This window comes from Heliconius melpomene, chromosome 8 (assembly GCF_056956725.1).
Source record: "Heliconius melpomene rosina isolate 202511_hmr_F chromosome 8, ASM5695672v1, whole genome shotgun sequence".
Lineage (NCBI taxonomy): Eukaryota > Metazoa > Arthropoda > Insecta > Lepidoptera > Nymphalidae > Heliconius > Heliconius melpomene.
Window position 1 is genome coordinate 9,662,233 of NC_140396.1, and position 16,333 is coordinate 9,678,565.

The 16,333-nt window shown below is 35.6% G+C and overlaps 1 protein-coding gene across 2 annotated transcripts in view; it reads left to right on the top strand.

Annotated features, from left to right (window-relative positions):
* Nucleotides 1-15,309, top strand: part of LOC146537056 (homeobox protein Nkx-2.4-like) — a 36,702-nt gene extending 21,393 nt beyond the window's left edge. For both annotated transcript variants that reach the window (XM_085189572.1, XM_085189573.1), the window contains exons 4-6: nucleotides 233-328; nucleotides 11,228-11,314; nucleotides 13,415-15,309. In XM_085189572.1, the coding sequence (XP_085045698.1) occupies nucleotides 233-328; nucleotides 11,228-11,314; nucleotides 13,415-13,654 (423 nt within the window). In that variant the 3' untranslated portion in view covers nucleotides 13,655-15,309. The remainder of the gene's footprint in view (nucleotides 1-232; nucleotides 329-11,227; nucleotides 11,315-13,414) is intronic.
* Nucleotides 15,310-16,333: the final 1,024 nt, after the last annotated feature.

Sequence of the window (16,333 nt, forward strand, 5' to 3'; positions counted from 1 at the left end):
TATATTTTCAATCACTACCTAAGTACATGCTTATTTTTACATATCTGCTGTAAAGATACAATTTCCTGGCATTCTGTCGAAGTGTAACAAATATCACCTTGGCTCGATGGTCGTGGGTTCAATTACCACTTGGGAGAATGATTTTTTTACATATCTCATATATATATCTTATATATTTTTACATATCTATACTGAAGATAGCCCACAAATTTAAAGACTAATTTGTCCAAAGGTATACGAATTGGAGCGACGGTTCAAGCAGCAGAAGTACCTTTCGGCGCCGGAGAGAGAGCATCTAGCGTCCCTTATACACCTAACGCCGACGCAGGTGAGTTTTTTTACTATAAAAATATTACTGAAAAATTATTTTGACGACCTTTAGTTAAAATTAGGTTTTTAACAGGTTTTAGAAATAGTTTTGTTATTTAAATATAAGTGTCATGTAATAATTAGGTCGGCAGAGGGAACCTAGTGTTAGACAGTGTAGCGACACAGGTCTCCAAGAGAGATTTCGTTTTATTTTCAGTTATTAATTTTTTATGTTAGGTGGTAGAGCCGATAATTTGGCTATCGAATTTATTATAAAAATATTAATTTCAATTTTGTTTTGTTTAGAATGGTAACACAAAATTGTTTGATTTAAACGTTTCTTCTAATGACGGTTATTGTTTTCCCGCTTTTTATTTCCCGCCTCCAAAATCTGCAGTCCTAGGTTCAGGTCTACTCAGCCCGCTGGCAAATTCGCTAATAGCAGTCGTTGATGTTTCTATGTCTGTTGTTGGGTAGTAATGCATTGAGATAACTACTTTTATCAATAATCGCTTATTTAAAACTGGAAAATAAAAAATCTCGCTTAACAGGCAGGCAGGTGGAACCTAGTGTTAAGACACTCTGGTCCTCACTTTTCGCCCAATTTTCAAGACATTGAACATTGAGTGGTAAAACCCAACGTCGTGATTTCTCTTGTGAATAGAGCGGTGAAATGGAAATAATTAATTCCCCAGTCTGGGATTCCAAATGCTACCACATTTACAATTGGACGCTGTGCCGCTACGCCATGACAGCCTTACAAATCTTAATATCTCCTAGGCACATAATATACCTACTTTATTAGAAAATATTAAAATATTTATTCAAGAATATACGTTTGCTCTTCGATTTCGCTCCTATCTTCATTTTGTATCCTAAACAAAATATTTACATAAGTATGTTGAAATGCAGTAAATGCTCAAGCATGCTGAATATTTGTCTCCATGTCAAGTGACGGTACCTACCCGGTACCTACCTACAGCGTGTCGATTTATGCCTTACAATGAATTTTAATAGACGTTTTGCATTTAGTGTTTATTTGTGTAACTTGAGAGTCTTTTAGATTTAAATTAACGTAGAAATATAATAAATATATAAGAAATGTAATACGTACACCCTGCTCTGTACAAGCGATCTGGTAACGAGGCAGGCGTGGCGTTGAATTTTGCCTCTCAACACGAAATGGCTCAAGAATATGGCGGAAAGTGGGGAATAGAAATGTCTTAGTGGAAACAGAGTGCCTTAACACTAAGTTCTCGGAATTCTTCTGCCTACCCTGCCGTAAAGATGCATCGTGAAGTTAAAATAGTAAATATATCTAAATAAAAAAATGAAATAGAAAATTATAGAAAGGTATCATCAGATGTGAGGACATCGTTAGACATTGTAAACGCAATGTGGATCACTACTCGGGGCAATGATTATATAAAAATATTTTCACTTTCACGTTCTGGTAGACGAAGGGCGAGGTTGAGTTCCTCCACTCAGTTCAAAGGTCATATAAGATAGTTGTTATTCGTGCAACAACTAAGCAGATATCCCGAAACAAAGTTAGGTACATGCAATCTCGAACTGATATTCTCAAATCACCCTTCATAGCTTCGGGCGTTTGTTTGTTCAACACAAAAACACAAAGCTCGTCACTTCATCAACACATCGTCATTGTCGTACATCTATTACCGCGGGGAGAGTGCGGGCGACAGACAACAGACAACAGACAACAGAACATAAATCACATTACAGTCGCCGACACCACGCCGGCGGCCATAGCCCCGATCCAATTACAACAAACCGCCCACGACACAACCCGCAATAAAAACAACAAGGGCGATGCGCCTCGGGCTACGTGTCCTACTGCCTACTTCCCACTTCCCACTTCCTTTTATTATCACTGGCAACATGTAAGATGTACAGGTTAGCTCGTTAGAGATGCCATCTTGTTTTACGCTCCGCCAAATCGGTTCGAGGGTCTCTTTGATATTGAAGAATATTTCCCTTGTCTGAATTTTCGAGTGTCGTCTTCAAATTAGTGAACATTGCTCTTTGAACCTTCCACGAAGGATGTACTTTGATTTTTTATTTATTGAATTTTATGACGAAAATGTGGATAAGTAATTTTTATTTAATATTTAAACACGGACTTAATATAGCGAATAGTTTAAATATTTATACAAACACGGCAGTTGGAAATGTCCCATTATTAATATCTGTCACCGGCACGCGACCCATTTTCCCACATCGCGCGAGCGAAATTCAAATCCTTCATAACAAAGACTCAATAATCTCGGCCGTGTCAATATAAATTTCATAAACTCGGCGTAACCCCAACAAAGGCCGCAAACATCCATGAATAATCGCCATTTTGAGGGTGTCAACACCATTTACGACGTTAGAGTTCCCGCCAAAACAAACGTCAGAGTGACGTTTGACTTGACGGAGACAATGGCGGCGGAGGCGTGGGGGCGCGCTAATACTGCGATTATAATATGGTGTATTGTGCTATTAATTGGTTCGCACGATCTGCTCCGGTCATTGTTTGTTCACAGGTTGATTGGTTCTATCGATCAGCCGATTAACCTGTTGTCCTCATACGTGGTACGTGGTACGTTACCCTTTGTGCCTATACAATACTCCAGGAAGCACAGCTTTGGTAGTTGGTACGCTACGTTGAGAAAGGAATATTGATTTAGGCGAACGGCTCTACTAAATTAATATCTAGATGGTTGTAGGTTGTTATTGCCAACATATTATTATTGAGAATAAATAAGCGCAATAATACTTAAAATTCAATCGATTTTTTTCTAATCAAAAATATTCCACTTTTGTCCGATTAAATCCAACTATGACTATGTCCACAGATACTCTCTAGTCTCTACATAATCTGTATCATACATATTTCGCTATTAAAAACCATTTTAAGATTATTTTTTTATAAAGTAAATTTGAAATACACAACAATCACATTTACTCATTCAAAATGTCCCTTTATCATTATTTCTTTATTATCAGACTAGCGGACGCGCGCAGCTTCGCTTGCTTATTTAGGGGTGAATTGAAGAAAACCATGAAACATATATTCAATTAAATACTTTTAAGAGTCTGAATTTCAAATTTTATAAAAATTGTTGCCGATTTAAAAAAAAAATTATACAAACTTTCAACCTCTTAGTTGCACCCTTAGGGGGAGAATTCTAGAAAACGATGAAACACGTGTTCAATTAAATACTTATAAAAATCTACATTTCAAATTTTATAGAAATCGGTGCCGATTTAATTTTTTTTCCATACAAACTTTCAACCTCTATTTCGCCCCTTTAGGGTTGAAATTTTTCAAAATCCCTTCTTAGTGGATGTCTAGATTACGAAAGTAAACATCTGTCCAAATTTCACGTTTCTACGCACAGCGGTTACGGCTGTGCGTGCGTCTTACCTCAGTCAGTGAGGACAAGTCCTTTTATATATATAGATAGATAACATAATGTATATTTTTTTATAATTTCTAATAAGACACTAAATCTTCCACGCTTAATAAATACTACTATAGGATAGTAGGTACAGCATTATAAACCACTGGTCTCAGCTGTCACCAGCAGTCGACGCGTGGCTCGCTGTAGATTATACGCATATTCCGTTACGGTAGCATTGCACGAGTGCGTTGACCGACGATGGTAGACCAAAATTCAATTTTTATGGTTTATAAGGATTATTTTCTTATAAATTTTATCAACCGTTTTAGATGATAATAAAAAACTCCCGCAAGTTACAGGGACGCTTGAATTAAAACTTTAGTTTCTGTCTAATTTATGAGAAATTGTGTGTCCGCCACTCAGGCGGAAGTTAACGTCTTATCAGCCGAGGTAGAATAATTTCCGAACAATTTCAATGTATTCATTTCCTCGAGTGTCCCTATCATGCCGTTTACGTTTTCCAACTGCGCTACAATGACCTCAGATAATGATAAAAAGTGTTTATTGTCTCAGCTTCACGCTGTATCCTGCATATAACTTGGTAGACATAGAAAACCTAGTATTAATTCATTCTGTCCCCCACTTTTCGCCGAATTCTGGAAGCACTGCGTGGCCAATTAAATATTTTGTAATAAAAAAATATATGATTTACAAGTTTTAAAAACAACACAATTCTCACTCATGAAAAGGAACGGAAGTGTTTTAATGGGAACGGAGTGCCTTAACACTAGGTTCCCAAATCCCTTCTGCCTACTTAATAAAACAAAATCAAAAGCATAATTACTTTGATACCAGAGTGAGATGAAAATAAAATAAGATGTAGAAGTCCAACCAAAATAAAACTCATATTTTACTAAATATAAATAAAAATCAAATGCAAGTAAAAAACTTCTCATAATTCATCACCAACTAATCTGCGTAACAACATAAATTCACACATTTGTTCGTCCGTTCGTTGAATCTATCGCAATAAGGCCCCGGCTTCAACTTAAACGCATCGCCCGACGCTCTGCATATTCAAAGCGAGCTCACTTTAAATAGAACCTGCAATAAAGCCCCTGTAGCGACAGCAAAAAAAACTACAAAAACCAATTAATTCACACCGATAATAATATCTTAAATGAAACTAAAATTCTATAAAGAAAATCTCATCTTATTATTTGAAAAAAAAGAACACATTGTTACGACACTCTGTTCTCCAATCACATTGAAAGTTATAAACGCGTGAAAAATTTAATCTGCTGACGCTACAAGGAATAATATTCTGCAGTATTTGACGTTGGGAGCAAACACGGGGCTCGCGTTTCGTTATTAAACTTAAGTAAATTTCGATGTTCCGACCGCCACTGTTGATACTCTGTGAGGACCTATTCTGCGGGCTTTTCCTTTTATTTCAGCTAATTGCTTGTGACCTGGACGTTTGGTTATTTAAATGTTTAATTTTGGTAGTGGATGGCTTTGTTTTTTTTTTTTTTGGGAATAGTTAATTCTTTTAATTGCTACGTTGATTTTATTATTTTTTTATGTGTTAAGTCATTTAATTTTGAATAAAATATGATAGGTATTTCTACATTGTATGTTTAATATTGAATGAAATTTGTTTTTAACAATTTTTTATTTATTTGAGTAAATAAGTGTTATATATTACTCGTACCTACCTATATATGAAGAAAAAATCTAGCGCACATCTTATTTGTTTATATTATTCAAGTAGAATTTTATTGAAATTAAAATTAATTTAAGTATTAGGTATATAAATATAGGTAGTTTCAAGATATATGTACCTACTCTATAATTATGTAACTCTATCTTTGCGTTCATCTAATCAAGTATTCCTGGGATTGGTTATATAAAACTGACTAAGTTTTAACCCCCTATGGCTCACAAAGTGAAGAACCGATTGATATGACCTGAGTTCTCTGAACACGGAAGAAACTTACATACTTACATAAACAAATAAACATTTAATTTTGTTTACGTACCACGCTTCTGCTGTTCAAAATCTTCCCATAGATTTTTAATATCTATAAAAGTTCCCATAGATTTATAATATCTTAGCTACTAGATACTCGTGCACATTGTTTTGAATAACAAAAAATGAAGACAAAGACCTACTGCGAGCAATCCCTCCTTTGTCTATGTCACGACTCGATATAGTCTGTCGCCCGCCGGATGCGGCGCATGCGGGTGTAATGGAGGCAATGAGATAATGGTTCGTTTTAAACAATAGCAATGATGCCTTGTCAAATCGTTGTTCGTTCAGTGGCTGGACATCGAGTGCACTGCCATTTGCAATTTTGATGACTTTATTACGTTTATAAATTTATTTTTCATCTGTAGCGGTTGCCACAGAGCTGCAAATTCAATCGCTGAATCAATTTTAATATTTACTGTTGATGTACCAATTATCATGTTATAGCTTTTCAATGATTCCTTTTAATAACACCTTTAATATTTCAATCGTTTCTCTGTAATTATATTTTTTTTTACTATCCTCAATCCTCGTGAGATATCTATACACTTCCTGTCAAAGGCTCGCCGCAATAGAATCGTTTTGGGTAATTCTTTAAAAAGCAAAAAAATGTTTATGGTATCATAGACAGCGTGGCGGTATACCGCCATTCAATGCAGCCAACATGTCAAAACAAATTTGCAAATGGACCTTGATATGTCTTTTATGATCAAAAGAATAATTAGGATCTTATATAATTGTGTAATAACCGCTAAAATATTGATGTATTTGCGTGGTTTTCGCATGATTTTGCACGTTTCCTTTGAAAATGGTCCCAATAAGTGCATTTATTGAAGATTATATTTTGTTGAATGGATGAGGTTATTCCTTCTTTGTGGGATAGGATTAGCTATCTAAGCGAATGACGCACCTGACTTCTTTGTGCGGCAGGTATAGCCTATTATGTTTTACTTTGAGAGCTGCTTTCAATAGTAAGTACAGTTGCCGTATTTGCGTAGGATCGTTTTTTTGCTTTAATCTCTAGATATTCTTTTTATCTAAGAGATTCTAAAAAAATATATCTACGTGCTATATGAAAGTAATTAATGAAAATTTGTTTTCCTAAATGGAATTACAACATAAATATATCTCGATCAGTCTATACTTAATATTATAAAGCTTTATTTGGCAGAATCTTCTTGGACGAATTGAACTATTCTATTTATATTGGATAGTCCATTTATATGTACAAAAAGGCTTTAGGGTAACCTATGACTTGTCATTTCATTGTAACCCACTGTACCTGCTATAAGAAATATGTCGGCTATTTAGAATATATCGTACACTATTCCTTGTTATATAAACTACCAGGTCTAGGTATTCTGGTCTTCTAGTCTCTATATTTCTAACAAATTATATCTATAAACCGTTTCTTATTAAAATATAATTAATCACAATTTACATTAAAACCTAATAAAAACAAGACATTTCAAAAACCATGTTTACAATTAGTGTTCGTTGTTCAAAACAAACATATAACGTTTGTTTAATGAAAACACAGCCAGCTAGCTAGTTAATAAACGTTAAGTCGATTTAATCATCGTTTGTTAAATAAATATTAATTTTGTGAATTGCCAAGTAAATATTTGATTGGAGATTTATAGTTCACGGTCGGCGGGCAGGGGAGGGTTCGGCACAGCGGAGTGGGCGGTCGTCCGTATAACGATACCTCGCTAGTTATGTAGCTACTATGCTATTATATAAATTATATCTATGTTATACTGTTGTATGGTACCTACGTAAAGCTTGTGCTACACTGGCTTTTGGATAATATTACTTTTGATGTTGATTTTGGATGAATTTCATATAAGTAGGTATATATTGAGGTGTTGAGTTTAGTCGCTGTACTCGCAATGTCTCCAGAATTTAGCGGAAAATGGGGAACGGAAGTATCTTAACAATTGGTTCCCAGGTTCCCTTTACTTACTCTGCTATGTGCGGGATACAGCGAGAAGCTAAAAATAAGTTTTTAATAAAACTATAAACTAACAAAAGACAATCATCGTTACAGCGATATTTCGCACACTAAAGAACATTGATCTCCATGACGATCGGGCCTGCACGCTGCCGTCGGCTTCCCGCGGCTTCCCCCTTCCCTTCCCACTTTCTTGACCAGATCGTCGGTCCATAAGCAATAGTAATTGATAGTGGTTACGAATTCCACTTACCTGTCTATAATATGATTGACCAGTTTTATTTCTCCAAATTTTATATGGGGTTTCATCGTCGAAACTGAAAAGCGGAGTGACTACTCACTAATATCTCTCTTAATTTTATGCATAAATTGGTGGAATTATTATAAAAGAAATCGCCATGTCCAGGTGACATTTTATAAATTCTGATATAAGTCCACCTGTAAAAACATGCCGTAAATCTTTTTTGACGTCCATACATACATATTTGTCGCGTTAACTCACGTCCTATTAAAATAATCAAATTGTTTTCAATTCATTTTAACACATATTACTCTAAAAATAAAGTTTAAAATTGTTCATATCTCGTGTAAATGTGATTGTGGTTGGGTTTTAGTGCTTTATTTTGATAAGTTACTAAGTAAATGATGAGCATTGATCGGTTGTCAGCGTCCGTCCGCGTGTTTGTACAGCGTCGCGTCGGTCGGGTATTCTGTTCCCTTCTAGCCTTTGTTAGCAAATTTAGCCTACGAAATCTCTATTTATGTAGCAAATTAGACGTTTATTTAATGTGTGAATAGAATAAAAAAGAAAGATTATAATCTACAATAAAAAAATCTATAGTAAATTTAAAATGCAGAATTTAGATGTCAGTTTCTGTCAACTCGACACGCCATGGCTCTAGAATTCGGCGGAAAATGGGGAACGGAAGTGTCTTAGTTGTCTTAACATTAGGTTCCCATTTCCAGCATGAAGCTAAAAAAATGCAGTTCTACCACCCATCACAGAAGGTCCCTAAAAACTGCACTGCACGGTGTGAGGTGTGAGACTTTTAAAAATAAAAAAAAACAATATAGACACAACATTATATTATTAAATGAATAGTCACTGTTTAAAAAAATCACGGCCCCAAATGAAGAGTTAAACAAACACGAGAGGGTCTTTATTTGTCGTAATTGTACCAGATATAGCAAGTCATGGTTCACGGGAACGGAACACCTACGCTAAGAATACGAGCTCCTCCATACTTCCACATACTTCCACTGCATCTTAGTGCATTTTCTGTCTTATGCTCTTTGTTAATACGTGCTTGATGGGTGTAAATGATTTTGAAGTTCTCTAGTGCCAAAATTGAGTGGTATTGTTCGAGATGACAGCCGGTGGGTGGTCATAGGTTTAAATTAATAAGGGTTACACTTTGTAGGAATTTTAATTGTAGGTACATTTTATTTGTTTTTTTTTCCTTTTTTAGCTTCAAACTGTATCCCGGGCGGCTGTATGTATGTAGCAGGGTAGGCAGAGGGAACCTAGTGCTAAAATATTTTCTCAATTTTTCAAACATTTTTTCATTTATTCATTGTCATATTTCTTTTTTTCATTTTCAAACTTTTTTCATTTACCTACTTCGTTACTTTCCGTCAAATTATGGAGGCATTGGAATAATTCCATTACCACCAGCTTAATTTGTATGATCAGCTAAATAAGCGTTGCATCCTCTCACCACTAATCCATCATTTCTGAAAACCCAAAAAATCTCGTAAACCGTCTAAAACAAGTCATTTAAAAGTAAAACAAATAATTGAATGGTGCTCCTCTGAAGAGTGCAAGTGCGTGCAAGGAAACACGGAGCATTATGCACAAGGAGATTGAAAAGAAACTACTCAACACGAGGGCGTCCGAGCCTCGACAGAGTGCTATAAGCGACGCCCGCCGACGGGCCCGCTCATTAACTCTCGCCTTCAGCCGTCACCTCACAGCCTCACAGCCAGTTCCCATCGACAGGTCCGTCCTCACGTCTAAAGTCAACATTGAAAAATAACAAATAACTCAACCAGACCCTCGAGAACGCGCCCGAGCTTGAGTGGACCGCGTTCCGTAGTAGCCGTGTATCTTAGTTTTGTTGTGCTAACGGATATTTAAGTATCGAGATTCCAACAAAATGGCGGGTTATGCACGAGCTGACGTTCCATAACGGAACGGCCGTGGAGGGGGAGGGGAGCATTCCACTACAGAGAACAAACACGGAGGGAACTCTCTCGATGTATAAATAATAAATAGAGTGTATGTTTTGCTGCGTTAGTAGCGTGCGTAGACAAAGGCCGGGCTGGGGTAAACATCGCGTCAGCTATGTTTATTCTTTCGTCATTAAAGCAGTGTCGCCTGCCCCTGTCCCTGCCGTAGCTAATTCCGGGGAGGTCAGGCGCGGCCACCGGGTGTGTTGACTCGTGGAATGGAGATGGGGTTAATGTGGATTGCGAACGTGTAGCGATGCTCTGTAAGTCTCGATGTGATCTTGTTCTCATTGACAACGTTCGTTCTACTAAATAGGTACCTATAAGAACCGAAACGTTATTTTAGATTATAATAAGTTCAAAGATTTAAAAATAATAGATACATATTTATAAAATAAGGTGTTTTCCGCTTGTAGTTACTCAAAGGTGTGTTCCGCAAAGATATCTAAACAAAATTAAAGGAAAAACTCTTCCAGAGCACAATAGCGACCGAAATGTCTCTGTCCATCCCGAAAACTATTGCTTAGATATAAACAAAATATACCCTCTTCGCTATCATTACAAGTATTTAGTAAATGATCAGAATCACTTGCCTAGCTGTGGCCTCACAAGAGTGTATCAGACCGCCGCGGACGTGGACGGTCCCCATTCACAGAGTAATGTGTTTGCGACGCCATCCAGCGCCATCTTCTTTAGCCCTCGAGTGTTGGTGCTCGCGCTTTGAGAGCGTTCAATTTTACTTCAAGGTTTTTTAGTTTTCTTTTTTCATGGACGACGTTTACTGTAATGTTGTATGGTGAAAATTAAGTAGTTGTCGTGCCCGTTTTAGTGTCAGTAAAACTGTATTTATAGTGTTTAATTTTTTTTATATTTAGATGTTTATGGTAAATAGCTATTTACGGGCTATACTTATGTAATTGAATTCCATTTGGTCTAATGCTTATTTGTATCTAAAATATTTTCATATCCTCGATCCGGTTAAAGTGCGGCGCGCTGTTAGAATCCATAGTCGAAACGTAATATTTTTGAATAAATTAATTACTAGATTCACTCTTCAAATCATAGGCGTAGATATATTTTCCATGCGGATCTGGACTTTTGAAAAATCCGTTCGAGGTTTTTTTTTAATTTTCAGAGTGAATTTTTTGTTGCTAAAATTTCTGTGATGGGCATTAGACTATTCTGGGACGGCCCACCAAATCCCCTATGGGCGTTTTAATACGCCCATCCTTAAGACACTCATAAAATGTATCTATATTCATATACGAGTACAAATTAAATATATCTTTGTTTCAGGTCAAAATATGGTTTCAAAACCATCGCTACAAATGTAAGAGACAGGCCAAGGAGAAAGCCATGGCTGAACAGAATCAACACAATCAGGTAATTTACATAATATGTGCAATTTAATTCAAAAAAATATTGATTTAACGCCAATTAACCCTTAATAAATGCCTAACATGGACGTTTATCAAATTGGACAACATACCTAAATACGTAGCTTTTTGTGTATATTAACGAAGTAAAAGAACCCAAAGTTCTGAAAGTGTAGAAGACACTCTACACTTTCACCACCACCACTAGGTCCTCACTGCCCCATAGGTATGCAGGATAAGCCGCGAAGCTTGAAAAAAGTTATTACTCTACAAATTTATTCGTTCATATTGAAAAATTGCATACGTACCTACGTACCATTGGAAAATTTCAATAAAGTTATTATTTTTGCTGAAAATAAATGTTTTTTAGTTTTCAAAATTTCGTCACGGCTATATATACCTAAATGTAGCTATCGCTTAGTTGAGTTACACGCTAATCTCAATGAGGTGGGTACTGGTTCGAATTGATCAAAAACAAGTCTTTTTTGAGGATTTAATAGGTTTTATTAAATTACGTTAGTTGTTTAGATATTACTCACTATGTCAAAAATCAGGTCAAAGTAATCTCAGCCATGTAGAATATGCCGTATTTGAACAAGCGGCCGAAACCACAGGAAAAGCTAGTACATTTAGTAGCAATTTTAAGTACCTAATCCTCTAAATTAAGAGAACGTCGCGTCGTGGCGCATCGCTTTATGTATGACTGTAAACCCAATAGTTATGGATTCGATTTCCACTCGGTGAAATTAATTATTTTCATTTCTTAGGTGGCTCGCTCCGAGTTTTGCCAGTTAGCATACAATATCGCTGTGAACGGAGTCTATTAACACTAGATTCCCTCTGCGTACCCTGTGTAATATTAAGCCTATGAAAAAATCTCAAAATAACACCTAAAATATATAAATCCAACGTTCATAAGGACGGAATAATCCTTCCACCAACCAAGTCAGCTATTAGAACTAAACAAAGCGTTTCTGATGACTATCACTCAATCTCAATCTCAAATGAATCAGGTATAGGGTATTAAATGAATATGTAAGACGTTTAAAATCGTTGACGGCGCAGAATGCCGCACTCGGCACTTGATAGCGATCTCCCGCGCGGCCCGCATGCTGCCGGACGATTCAGTTTAAAAAATGCGTTTTTTTTTCTTTAGTTTTAAATTAGTGGTTTGGTTGTGTGGGTTGAGAATTTGGGGCTAGATGTTTTTGAACTGTTTTCCAATAAACAACTTAGTTATACTTAAGTAACTAATAATTAATACCCTATACCTACTCTGTGTACTTCTCAGAACACATCAAGATTAATGTGAAAATATCGACTAAATAATTGATGAAAATTCTGTTTATATTTAAGCTTATAGATTCATTAAAATTTTAAAATATTTAATACCTATATTAAAAAAAAAAGAAATGGGTTGTAGATGTATTAAAATCAAACCAAATATATTTAGACTACATATAATCCATTCTAAAATCGTCTCAATTGAAATCCCAACATACTATGTACCAAATTTCAATATGAATGTTGATTATAATTATTTTATTAATAAAATCAAATAACGTAAAGTCGTTGCAAGCACGAATTAAGTGTTGGTGTAGGGGTTGCCAGGGTAGATTGGCTCAATTTGCGAAATGCATGTGACTTGATGTTACGTGAGGGGGATCCCCGAGGTCGGGGGAGGCCCGGGGACGGGGGACCCCCGGCGCCGTAGTGTTTTGCGATGCTTAATGAGGGGCAGATAGATCTGATTTTAGCTGTAACTTTTAAACTTTGGGTTAAGTATTGGTGTAGGAATTAAATAACTTATTGTCAAATGCTATACTTACCATTGAATATTATTTTGTTGGATAATTGTGCTTTAAAATTTTGTGTAGAGAAAACAGTCTACAAATTACAAAAAATAATTAGTAAGAATATTTCAACACTTTATTTATGTATATAATCGAGATTTTCAAAATGTATACCAGATTTATTAAAAAAAATAGCATGAAATAAAATTCTATTAGCTATTTTTTAATGTGGCAACATTAACAGTTTTATAAATTATATTTTATATATAGGTTTCATTTAATCATCAAAACTTAAAAACACTTTTCTCCATCAGTCCGCATCATCACCACGCCGGGTAGCCGTGCCAGTGCTAGTGAAGGACGGCAAGCCTTGCGGGTCGGGCGAGTCGTCATCACCCGCGCACAGCCACTGCGCCACCCCCACGTCCGGGTACTCCGCCCCGCAGCCCTCGCAGGCGGCCTGCAGCAACCCCCTGGTCTCCAGCTACCGCCAGCCGACCGCCTACCAGCAGCAATGCTCGGGCTACCTCCCGCTCCAGGGCCGGGCCTGGTAGAAGTTCCCACAGCTTTACCACGAGACAATGTTCAAAGAGGAGATGTATTTTGATTAGTTTAATAGTTTTTTTTATATTTGAATTTTGTGACAGTAGTTTGTTTGCATATTCTTTTTTCTTTTTTTGTACTGTAGCTTACAGTGACATTTAGAATACCTATAAGATATTAGGCCATTTTATTGTACATTTTGACATTTCTGTTTGACATTTTCAAAATATAGTTTAGATTTTGTGACAGCTTATTTGACAGATCGTGTGTGGCCAGTAATAAAGTTTTTTTTTACCGGCTAAAACTTCGAAAGGAACATTGTCACTGGTAAAGCGGTGGGCGGAGCACTACCCTAATGACGGACGGACCGAGTGAAAGTGAAGTGTAAAAGTGAACGAACATTGTATTAATGCTTAGCGATACCCGAGAAGGTTATGTAAATATTCAGTTAATAGATAAGCACCACAAAGGATTTGACTTAAATTTTTTGTTAACATAAAGAAAATGATTTTAGAGAATTTCTGCCGATTCTGATTCACTTTCATAGTATGTATCTTTCAACACATTCCACAGATTGATCCACTGCTTCTCTCATCTAACTCCGAGCTGTTGTAAATAACTGATACTACTGTAGTTAATTGTTGTGTGTATAGTATAATTTACGGTTAAAGCGGTCAGTGTTTTGTGCGTGTGTAGATAGTAATGTGTAAATAACGATTTGAATAGACGCCACTCAAAGGCACATATGTAGGTAATTATTTTCCAGTGGAATTATTAATACATGGTAGTATTATTCATAATATTGAACTGAATTCTAATAAAATATATGATTAAAACAATAAAGTTTGTTTATTGTAGCTGTATTCTTTGGATATCTGAAAATTTAAGAGTTTCTTTGGTTTTGAATTTGAAAACATTTAATACCAATAACTATTGTTTTTAATAAATCAAAATGTATAAATTAGTAAATTTCAGCAAACTTCTGTTCTATTGTGTGTGAAATTCTAAAAACTTTTCATATTAAGAAAAAATAATTTTAAATTAGACACTTATGTTTTTATCGAGTCAAATTCAAAATTAATAAAGAACATAATAATTAAAAAAAAACCTTCGGTGCAAACAAGTATTTTTATCATCTTGCGAAGGGTGTGTTGAGTCAAGCAATCGACTAACACGAGTGATGGGTGATTGACTACGAGCTCCTAATTGGGTACCGATTGTGCGAACAACCCTCGCGCCCTTCACGAATTATAACGATTCACGCTACTACAGACGGGGAATTAAAAACTGTTTTTGTACTTAAAATTACACGACGCGATCGATTTAGTTAAACATTTTATTCCATTGTAAATATTTTACTAGTATATACATATGTAATGCGAGATGGCAACACAGTAGACACGCAACGGCGTCTTATCAACATAGCAATAAGTCTTTAAGCAATTTGTCAGTTAACAAATTATTTAAAGAGTAAATTAATGTTTTTTGTAACTTAATTTATAAATATGTTTTGAAATTAGGCCGATGTAATTATTTTAGCTAGGCTTAGAGAAGTTATATTAATTATAAATAATAGTATTAATAACGAAAAGGAATTTGTAATTATACGAGAAATGAGGTGTAATGAATTTCGATTTATAAAATTAATAAAAATTAACGAGTTTTATACTTTTGTTTTATTGTGCCACCTTTAGGAGATTAATGTCTTCGAAGTTGAGTCAATCTTAAAAAGAAAAGCAAAGATATCATAACATAATGATCGATGCCCTTTGTTTATATGGCAACAATGCCGATCGCAAAACGTTTACCTTCATACGACCCCTCAGCTTATAAGCTCATTTTATTGTCTTCAATATTCCCAGATTACCCTATAATCTCTCATAACGTATAACAGTTTATTCCGCATGGCAACATCGCCTTTGTTCAGTCACTCGAGCCCGCCAAAACGGAATAATAACATGGCCGACTTTGCTACGTAAAATCGTATCTTCTATCGCTTCCATTGTATTTTAGACCTTAAAATTATCAGTAAAAGTATGTAAATAGTATTTTACTATTTATTTGACTTACAATAAATGTTGTAAATGAAGAGAGCATAGAACAATAGAAGCAATTCTAGCAACGCACGTGCGTTACGGCAATAAAAGAGACAGGTGAGACGAGATTAGCCATTGCCTCTAATGAAATACTTGTATCGCATGTCTAATATTACAGGATTTGTGTCAAAAGTGACGTTATTAATAATGGGGGTAGCAGTTTGTAATAAAGCGTGAAACAAAAGGTTCTAACGAGTGAATGACCTCTGGTTTCTGAATGGATAGTGTTACAGGCTTTCATATTGTAGAGGCAAAGCTTTCAATTAGAGACTAGAGATTTGTAAGCCACGGTGTGGTATATGATGGTGACCTTTTTATGAATTATCCTTGTTAGATCAAAGAATATAGAACGGGTATGTATGGTATGGAAATTGAAGCGTTTTAAAAATTCTTTGTTATTTCAAAGAGTAATGTTTATTTATAGCGTTGTGGGTTATCGATATATTGTAATAGGGTAATAGATATATTGTCAAAATAATATCGTATTATTTCCTTTAAATGAAGGCTGCTAATTTGTTTTTATTAATAAATCACATAATGACATATTTTTACGCATAATGACATATTTTTACTTGTGGGTTCGATTCTCAATTG